Below are 10,669 nucleotides of genomic sequence, written 5' to 3'. Positions count from 1 at the left end.
ATGTACTCAGAATCAGAACTGGTTGTTAAAGCTACAAAATTATTCTCACACAAATACACCATTGTTATCATCAAAACTCAAGGTATAGATGCAGAATCAAATCTTGTTCTAACATTAAACTGGTTTTTAATTTCAGCATAAAACTTTTAAAATATATGAAAAACATATGAACGATTTTTCATTAGAAATAACCAAGTGCATCAAGAGAAACCATCGATGAAAGTTTTAAAGTAATAATATCCTAAAGTATACCTCACACGACTAGGATCCCAAATATCAAAATTAATCAAAACTAGCGGTTATGCAACACTTTTATGTACTCGTTGACAATAAGCACTACGAGTATGTTTGCCTAATTGACATGATTGCCACGCAAAAGATGAAAGCGTAGAAAAATTAAGAACTAAAATAAGAATTTCATTAAGACTAGGGTGACCCATACATTGATATGTAAGGTCTTGAGAAGCAATATAATCACATGCCAGCGATAGAGATAAATGATATGATCCTTCATATTCACTTTCTGCTCTAATCGTCTGTCATGTTCCTCGATCCCAGACATAAACAAATTTATCATTAAAAAGGATTGAACAATCAAGAGTACGAGTAAGCTTGTGAACATATATTAGATTAAAAAGACAGCCAGGAACATAAAGGACAAACTCTAAAGAAAATTTTGGAAGTGGATGTGCCTGATCAAGGCCATGAACTTTTATTTTAGAACCATCTTCCACAGTGACAGAAGGTAAATAATCAGAATAAGACAAGTGAGATAAAAGGGATTTATTACCAGTCATATGATTAGAGGCACCAAAGTCAAGAACCCAAGGATCAAGAGAAGATGTAGAGACAAAGGCTACAGGATTACTCGATTGAGCAACAGTGGCAAATGATGATGGTTGATGGGCTGCTTTGAATTGAAGGAAATCATTATAATTAATGGTGGGAATAATGATATCTTTAGTGATATCCTGTTGAGCAACATAGCGACTTGTGGTTGTCGTCGTTGTTCTCTTGCCTTTGTACGACAATCAGCTCCAATGTGACCATAACAATTACAATAGTTACAACAAATACCATGATGATGATGTCCATCCATCCTCCAATTCGTCCACCATGAACATCATAGTGGGAAGCAAGAACAAATGGTTTAGTGGGAGATGGGGTAGAGATTGGTCCAAAAGCATGAGGGGTAACCAAGTGCAACCGTTGTTCACTAACTGCTTCATAGTTAGGAACATTGAATCCTGATAAAATTTGGTTTTGAACGGAATCAAGTTCTGATGGTAGTATGGCAAGGGTCACGATCATGAAATACTTACTTTATTGTTCAACATAAGTTGTTGCATTTTCGGTAAAAGGCATTATGGTTGTGAAATTTTTCTTTAATGCGTCAAACTTACTCAGATAGGCTTGCATATCCATATTCTCTAATTTCAAATAGTTGAGTTTGGTGATGACACTGTAAAGATTATGGACCTCATTAGAGAAAACTTTCTTAGTTTTATCCCGAACCTCATAGCAAGTGGTAAAGGCTTGGTATTGTGCTTGGAGATTAGTTGCTATGGGAACCATAACACAATACATAAATAAGTGTCGATTTTTTTTCCACTTATCGCGTTTGGAAACGAGAATACTATCAGATTTTATAGTTAAGTAATCCCCATATCCTTGACCGTGAAACCACACTTTGACAGCACGAGCCCATATGTTATATTTGGAGAGCATATATGGAGAGAGAGAGAGAGAGAGGGAGAGAGAGAATGAGGTGTCGGCGACGACAGGGGCGGCAAAACGCGTGATTGCGTGAGGGCGCGTCAGACGGCGGAATGCGACGGGGTTTTCGGATTCTGGCCGATCGGGAGGAGACGAATTCGGCGATATGGTTATCTCGCCGTAATGTCTTTGGGAGCGGTGAGGCGCTCGTGTCAGTATCGTGGATGTCTTCAAGTAATAACATAATTTACACTTATGACTAATTGAATATCAATCAATACTAATTGATTGATAATGAATTTTCAACAATAGTAAAATTAAATCAATCGTCAATTGGTGTGATGAGTCTCTACTTAAATAATAAAAAATATAACTGTTAATTGCACTAACAGACCTAAAATATTATTTTAAATAAAAGAAATTAAATCTATTTATTTATGAAAGTAAAATGTATATTATTTATTTTTATGAAAATAATAATATTATTTATTACTATAAAATATTATAATTATTTTAAATAAAATAAATAAAATAATATGAATCTATAATAATATATAAAGAAAATACTTTGTTTTGGTGTAGTCTATTTTTTTATTATTTTTACATTTACTTTATTGTATAATTTATTCGATAACTTCGATTAAAACTATTATTATTAACTTTCATATAACTTTCTTAGGTTAACTTTCACATGTTGTATTTTAAAAAAATTATATGTAAATAAAAAATATCATTTATATTTTCATTAATGCGCATTAAAAAAGTGAGCATACGGGCACGCGAGCACCTGCCAGGACGCTAGTTATAATAAAAAAAAAACATAATATGAATCATATCATTTGGCAAGTGCATGTAAAATGGAGAAGGGTCTGCAAGTCATTTTTTCTATCGGTTCCATAAGAATAGTTTTAAAGTCGTGTATTTTAGTATTAAGGAGGAAAAAGTAATATTTTGATATTTAGATTAGAAAAGGGTGATAGTGCATTGAAAAAAAGGTATAATCAGTCACCAAATCTCTTAATTTTATTTAATGTTGTGTTTTAGCTATATATTCTAACTCAAATCCTCGCAATTTAGACGGTGTATTAATTTTTAACTACATATTTTGACTCAAATTTGTACCAATGATATTGCTCAGGCCATATCACCAGAACTTAACTTCTTTTTTTTTCTTTCAAAAATTGACGAAATGGATCAAAAAGGATAACGGAAATGAAATCAAGGAACTAACTTATAACGTTTTTTAGTTAAGGAAACTAAAGCGGAATATTAAATTAAGTTAAGGGACTAAAATATGTATTAAGCCGTGAAAATTTTTGTGAGTTTGAGTCGAATTTTTTTTGTAAAACTATTTTTTTTTTACGAAACTTACTATTCAAGAATCGTTTTCTCTAAGAGTCGTATTTCATTTGATCCTTCGATTTTCATTCAGCGCAATTTCATTTCATCGTATTTCATTTCATCGTATTTCATCTAATTCTTCGATTTTCATTCAGCGCAATTTCATTTCATCGTATTTAATCTAATTCTTCGATTTTCATTCAGCGCAATTTCATTTCATCATATTTAATCTAATTTCATTTCATTTTCATTCAACCTAATTTCATTTCATTTTCATTCAGCCTAATTTAAAATGTATATAATAGAATGAATTAATTAGTTACTTTTTCTGTCCCATAATGAATGATCCATTTCAATTTTCAATGTATTTTTTTCAATTTTATCCTCCAATTAATATTACTTTCATCATTCACAATATATGATAAGGATGAATTAATAAAAATATCATTATTTTTCTTTTTTCTTAATCAGTGTGAAATGATCAATTGGATTACTCATCGTGAAACAAATGAAGTATATTATATTATGTCAAATTAACAAAACTACCCCAACTATAAAATGAAATATTCTATCTATTCCGCTATGCTCCACTTCAATCCATTACACATCATGGAATAAAGTAGAATGAAACATGATAAATGGAACGGAATCAAAATCAAACATGATGAAATGGAATGATATGGAACAAAATATAAATTTCCCTCTTTTTTGTTTGAGTATTTGAATAATAATAACCCATTCTATTACATTCATCCAAAACTGGATGTAATAAAACTTGGAATATCATATGAAATGAGAAGGAATTTCATCATGTTTCATTTCACTCTAATTATTTTCAAATACAAATAATGAAATTTCGTACCACTTCTTCATTCAATAACTTGATTTCCTTGATATGAACGAAGACTCTACCTCACTGCTCCTATAGAGGTGATTTTGACATGTTGAGATTTAAGATAATAGTGAGAAGAAAATGGATGAGAAAAAAGTGAGAAGAATGCTGGCGTTAAATTTAGCACAACATTCTGACGTTTCAAATTATTCAAATTTCAAAGGTCAAATAAAATTACAAGCAGAAAAAATGGCTTTAACAAAGATCTACAGCATTCACGGCCTCCAATCACACCCACTCCGCAAAATCAGTTGTCATATAACTTTGGGTAAACCACATATTTCGCAACAGAACTTAACCTTCATCTTCCAGGGCCATTCTAAAAAATGGATATATAGGTTTCCCATCATCAGGGTACGGAAGGAGCATTCTGAACCTGGTGGTGTCATTATATGAAAGAAAATATTAGCATCATGAATTATACTACATTTCAAGGTTTACTGAAAAGCCGGAAGCTTTAAACAATAGGATAATGTAATAAGAATACACTAGGATGAAATTCCACAATTTAGATAATATGTTGAAACAACAAATAAATAATAAACTATTAAACTACACTCAATAATTTATAAATCAACTAGGGTTTAAATTCAAATATCCAGAAAGATTACCGGGGTTGCATATGATGATGAACTTGAAGCCAAATACTTGAGAAAATCAATCTTCTTTTTGCTGAAATTGTGCTTCACCGTGTCCAATAATGTCCTTTCCCTTTTTAGATCTTCCAAAATTTTTTCCTTCTTCAACTGGGCATCCTTCATTTTCTTCTCAATTTCAACTTGTTCATCAAGCCCCGCTGATCTTTCTGGTCTGAGGAATCTCAGATTAACATCTTCCCTGCAGGCCCCAGCAGTTAGTTTTTTTCAGTTCACATATTTGATGACTGTACTCTTCTAGAAACAAATTAAAACAAACAGCAGCTTCATGTTTCTAAAAATATGCTTATATTTTTAAAAGGATTTTAAAACATCTATTTTGTCAGACCCTTTTTTTGGACAGCTTTGAAAAATGCAGTTAATCTAGTAAAACCACCTCTTGAGAGATAAATGAAAAGATTTCTACAGGATATAGTTTCAAGAAAGATTAATCACCCGTATACATACATACATATATACATATATATATATATATATATATATATATATATATATATATATATATATATATATATATATATATATATATATGTGTATATATGTATATATATATATATGTATATATGTATGTATATATGTATGTATATATATATATGTATATATGTATATATGTATGTATATATGTATATATGTATATGTATATATGTATGTATGTATATGTATATATATGTGTATGTATATATATATATATGTGTATGTATATATGTATATATGTATATATGTATATATATATATATATATATATATATATATATATATATATATATGTATGTATGTATGTATATATGTATGTATATGTATGTATATATGTATGTATATGTATGTATGTATATATGTATGTATATATATGTGTATATATATATATATATATATATATATATATATATATGTATATGTATATATATGTATATGTATATATGTATATGTGTATATGTATGTATATGTATATGTATATATATATATATATATATATATATATATATATATATATATATATATATATAATTTAAAAGCAAACCGGCTTTTCATATTCTTACCTATTGCCCAAGGAAAATACACCACAATTCCTAATCATTCCTCCATCTAAAGAAATAGCTCCGTCAGTTATCAAAGGAAGTGCTTGCATCATTTCAACCCTAGTCTTATATACTTGTAGACGAGAAAAGAGATTATAAAACAGAGTTTCTCTGAGGCCAAAACCACTCGGAGTTACACAAAACAGGTTCTCGGTGTCTATATTAATCATATTCACAGCAAACCCAAGAAATCCAGACGGACACTCCCCATTGGGCAATCTTGGGTTTAAAATGTCCAACTTCCTCTGTGGATCATCAACCACGTATTTACCAGCATAAGGCCTAAAACAAAAAGTGAAAAAGGTTTAAAACACAGATTTATCCACAATCACAAATAAAGACAAACCAGATTCTTGAAGTCGTGCCTTAGGGATTCAAGACATATGACTAAAAATCGACCGTCCAAAGCCCTTCCAATAGTTGCACCTAGCCCATGAAGACCGCTACTTTTATTTATGCAGCCTTCCTTGTCATACATTTCGATAGCTTTAACTCCTTCAGAAGTTTTACAAACAATTGCCAACATAGTCTCCACTCCGAGATACTCAGAGAAAAGTCTGCATTTCATAGATATTAACAAAGCAAAAAATAAATTATTTTCATCTTGCTTGAAGATAATGTGACAAGGACAAAAGAAACATACAAGCTATTACATGATTGAAATGAGTGCGCATGATTTTGCAAGCCAAAAAGAAAACATTCATACAAAATGTACCTGCTGAGATTGTCATCCTCAACTCTTCCCAGCATAGGAACAATACCTATAACCTCCTTTCTTAGTGTAAGAAGAGAAGCATGCGCTCCATAACGAGTCTTTATCTGGCACAAAACACTAGCAGCAGATTTTTCATGCTGCAATATTTGTTTATCTACCTCCTCCTCTGCATTATCAATCTTTGTTGTGCTTGAAGACTTTGATTTCCCAATAGCAACTACGAATAAGGAAAAAGATAAGACACCTTTTTGTTGATAGATAGATAGCTATTACAGAAATACTTTAGTAAAAGATATTTCATTTTTATAAAATGAAGGGGGACAATTTGAAGTTTATTGCATCCTTATTCTTAATAGTGAAATAATAAAAAAACTTGAGATATGCGCTTCAATGTTCAGTCTATGCATTCCCGAAACATATTTACAGTGCCCCCGTCCTAGAATTTGGGGTCGGCCAATCTCAGCCTTCAATGCTGATTGGCCTACTGTTTACGTTCCATATCTCTTGCTAATGGGGATGATCTCAAGTTTCAGGACCACATAAACTTAATCAAAATATTATTGTTTTATAAGAAAAGTTTAGATAATTGATTCGGTGAATGTAATTTACAGAATTGGGTTGTCAATATTTTTCATGATAAGTAGCTTCTTATCCAGTTGCAAAAACAAAGTAAAGTTACCTTAAAATGTACAAACGAATTTACCTTGCAAATGAATAATGGAGTCTTCTAATTTGACTTTTTCCGTGTTCAAAAGACTCAGCCTGTCCTCATGCTGCTTAATTTTCATCCCAAACACTTGCAGATCCCCTTGTAGTTTCTAAAAATATTACTTAGAGTTAATATTCTAAAATTCATCATCAGTCATGCAATACAGAGAAACAACATTTTCTGTTTATAAAGCCAATATAAACTATAACCAACCTGGGAGTGCCTGATGATATTTTCTGCATTTATAAATTCTCTATTTTGCAAGTTGTCTTTTGTGTCCATGGAGCTTTCACTCAGATCCGTTGGCACTGATGTCGAGGTCCCTTGGAGAGACTGTGGCATGGTATGAACCAAATCCTGCACAAGAAGAACTTATTCACACACATAATATCTACAGATACTCTTACACACAGGAAAAACAATTAGTTAAATACTAGGTACTATTTCAACAGGTAGATTTCTCAAAAAGTCTGTCCACCCCCAAATGAATGATCAATGAGTTTTAATTACAGAGATATTGGGAAGTTTAACCATATAGACTCGTGCTGCTTATGTGTGTAAATCTCCTGTTCACTTTAGATTTCATTTCGCCGTTTATTTTTATATTAATACTTAAGTGCTTCCATTAAAGTAAAATGATCACGAAAATCAAGTAGAATTTCATAGATAAAAGGGGGAAACGAACTTCCATAAGTACAAGGTTAGCATAGAAAGGAATTAGTCTCTAACTTTTTGACCAGAGATAGCTAGGTCCATCCAAAAAAACACATGAAAAAGGGTTAAGAAAAGCCATCAAATTAACATTAAATCCATAAATGAACTTTAGGAAGCATAACTTTCCTTTGAAATTTCTTAACCAAGCATAATAAATAACACTAGAAACCAAATTTCTTTCATAAAAGAGCCATCTCTAACCTGCAAAATCACATAGTAACTATAATACGAGCGAAATAAATGTAGGTTATATGACGGAATTTGACGATTCTCTTTAATTTATTACCTAACGCAAAGAAAACCTATAGACCTTAAATTGACGGAGTAATTAATATCCCTATTTCCGAACAAATATCTCCGATTGATAATTTCATATTTTACACCAGAGTAACTAAAATCTCTTTTTCCAATTGATAATTTGATAATTTTTCTGTGTTGTTACTTAACCAATCATAACCAATCACATTTGTATCATAAAAGAGCCATCTCTAACACGGAAAATCAAATAGTAATTAAGATCGAAGAACATCTACAGACAAAGTAATTAAAATCTCTATTTCCGAACAAATTCCTCCTATTGAAAGCATTGAGATTTTGAACCGAAAAAGTTCATGAAGAAAAAATGAAAGTAACCTACGAAGGTGGTTTAAAATCAAGCGAGACGGGAGAGTACAGAAATATGCAGAGAAACTGACCTGGTTGCTGACTTGGTTGCTGCTGTTGCTTGTTGGTTGAAACATGCTTTCTTGAATGAGTGCTGCGCTGCGAGTTTGAATTTTCGAAAATATGAGTAGGGTAAATTGAGTAAAAAAACTGAAGAATATAAATGAGTCACTCAATGATGCGTCACATCATTTTGGAATTGGTACCTGCAGTCGCAATCACGTACGGTGACATAATCTGTACGGTTTGATCAAAATCAATCAAAACCATCTGATTCATTAAGATCCGACGGTTCCTATTGATTCTCTAGATGTTTCCAACCGTAGTGAATCTGCATGACTTAAGAGGATTAAAAAAACTGCAGTTGTCGTGGATCGAATATGTTTGATACATAGAGTAATGTTTGTTCACTTAATCATATATATGACACTCAATAAAATCCAATTAAATCCTAGACAACAAAATCAAATTAAATAAATTAATTTTTTATAATGACCCTATCACTGGCTCTATGAATTTATCAACCTAGACTGCAGTGTAATTTTGCTTTTACAAAATTATGCTGCTGCTTTAATTTTTAAAAATTCAATAATATACTAGTGCACAGTGTTGTCGATGGCAGATGGCGGTCCATGGCAGAGAGGCAAGATCCTGCTGTACCGGCCCCTCTGTGGCGCCGTCATAGCAGATTAGGGCAGAAAAATCTGCAATATCAGCCCATATTTACTGTTGCGGCTAGCCCAAAAACCGCCACTGATATCTGCCATAACTGATATTCAATAACACTGCTAGTGCAACTAAATGAAACTAGGCTGCTGACAGTGAACTGAATCCATTAGAAAAATTTGTGCTTCAAAGAACAAAAGCATCACACATTAACATCTTACGAATCCGAAACATGACAACACAGAGCTGTAAGTACGGAATACACTCGGCCCCATCAAAAGGATATTACTTTTCTCAAGTTCAACTTCATCATCATCATTATCATTATCATTATCAACAACAACATTGGCTTTACTTACCATCATTACTTGAATCTCCTGCAGGCCTAACATTCCAAATAGTAAGAACATGACAAAACCAGTATAACTAATACAATTGAAGAGTTTAAACCAAAAAAAAAAAACTTTACATTAGATTTGAAACAAAAAAGTAAAAAAAGTGTGTGCATATGTGCATGGAATTATTGAAAGGATAAAAACATGCTGAAGTAATATACCAACCACGTGGACTTGTCATGAAATATTCTCTTATAAACTGCCACAGAAAGCACCTACAAATCCAATTAAGGTTACAACATTAACAAAACCATCATCAATCACTGAAAAGAAAAAAAGCATTGGAAAAAATCCACACATACGCACCTTCTTGGCTCTCTCTTGTCCAAATACGAATCACCACCGAAGCTAGCACCACCACCACCACCGCTACCAGACACATCATAACCAGAAATCCCCGGCCGAACAACAATTCCACTACCAGACTAAACTTCAGGAGGATCCCCAAATGAAAAAACAAGAACCCTATACGCGGTTCTATAATAAGGAACGATATTAGGGTTTTGATTGGGTAATGTAGAGTCATCGAAATGAGTAAAATAGCAGCGGAGAGAAAGGGGTTTGAAGGAAGTGAAATGACAAGGGGGTGTTGATTAATGATGAGCGAGAATTACCAGCGTTTGTGTAGTTGAAAACGAAGTGCCTTGACTGAGATAACGCAGGAGTTGCTTTATCTATCAAAGTATCATAATTCAACCAGATGCATCGTGTGGCTCAGATGTGATGGCAAAGTTGTGTTGTGTGCTGGGTTGCGAGGGGTTTGGGAATCGTCGTCATTAGGAGCAATCATCCAAAATGGCATCACATATTAATTCAAAATTTTAAAATATTGAATTTATGAGTCTTCTCACTTACATTCACTTTTTTATCTCATGTAAGACTCATGCTCGCACTTGATGTATCAACGATCTATCCTACAAAGTGTGAGTCAATCCATTGTTATGGGTATACTTCCCCTCAAATAGAAGTTTTTTTCATCCATATCTACTTGCATTGTTGTTAGATGGCCTCAACGAAACACTTTATTTTAACATCCTTGCTATGAAGACGTTCGATACAAGAAGCCCTAGTCAAACTAAGCTCTGATACCATTATTGGATCATGAGGAGGTTCGGGAATCATCACA

General features: G+C 32.4%; 1 protein-coding gene across 8 annotated transcripts; it reads right to left on the bottom strand.

Moving 5' to 3' along the window:
- Positions 1-3,850: 3,850 nt before the first annotated feature.
- On the bottom strand, positions 3,851-10,351 carry LOC127081919 (protein DEFECTIVE IN MERISTEM SILENCING 3). 8 transcript variants are annotated; one of them, XM_051022150.1, is made up of 12 exons: positions 9,850-10,350; positions 9,709-9,758; positions 9,508-9,574; positions 8,689-8,813; positions 8,515-8,581; positions 7,319-7,462; positions 7,100-7,214; positions 6,397-6,613; positions 6,047-6,238; positions 5,643-5,963; positions 4,561-4,786; positions 3,851-4,325 (listed from the first exon to the last, which is right to left on the bottom strand). In XM_051022150.1, exons 5-12 carry the CDS (start codon positions 8,557-8,559, stop codon positions 4,299-4,301), a joined length of 1,287 nt encoding a protein of 428 aa, XP_050878107.1. In that variant the 5' UTR covers positions 8,560-8,581; positions 8,689-8,813; positions 9,508-9,574; positions 9,709-9,758; positions 9,850-10,350; the 3' UTR covers positions 3,851-4,298. The 8 variants fall into 8 exon arrangements, with proteins under 8 accessions (XP_050878107.1, XP_050878103.1, XP_050878101.1 ...); XM_051022146.1 differs by having other exon boundaries at positions 9,508-9,533; XM_051022144.1 differs by having other exon boundaries at positions 9,508-9,758.
- Positions 10,352-10,669: the final 318 nt, after the last annotated feature.

Source organism: Lathyrus oleraceus, chromosome 5, assembly GCF_024323335.1.
Source record: "Lathyrus oleraceus cultivar Zhongwan6 chromosome 5, CAAS_Psat_ZW6_1.0, whole genome shotgun sequence".
Classification (NCBI taxonomy): domain Eukaryota; kingdom Viridiplantae; phylum Streptophyta; class Magnoliopsida; order Fabales; family Fabaceae; genus Lathyrus; species Lathyrus oleraceus.
This window is presented reverse-complemented; position numbering and strand designations above follow the sequence as displayed.

Coding starts and splice junctions, on each gene's coding strand:
- LOC127081919 (XM_051022144.1), bottom strand. CDS start 8,559: ATGTTTCAACCAACAAGCAACAGCAGCAACCAAGTCAGCAACCAG. Junction 7,463..8,514: donor GCAACCAAGTCAGCAACCAG/GTCAGTTTCTCT, acceptor CTTCTTGTGCAG/GATTTGGTTCATACCATGCC. Junction 4,326..4,560: donor CATCATCATATGCAACCCCG/GTAATCTTTCTG, acceptor TGACACCACCAG/GTTCAGAATGCTCCTTCCGT.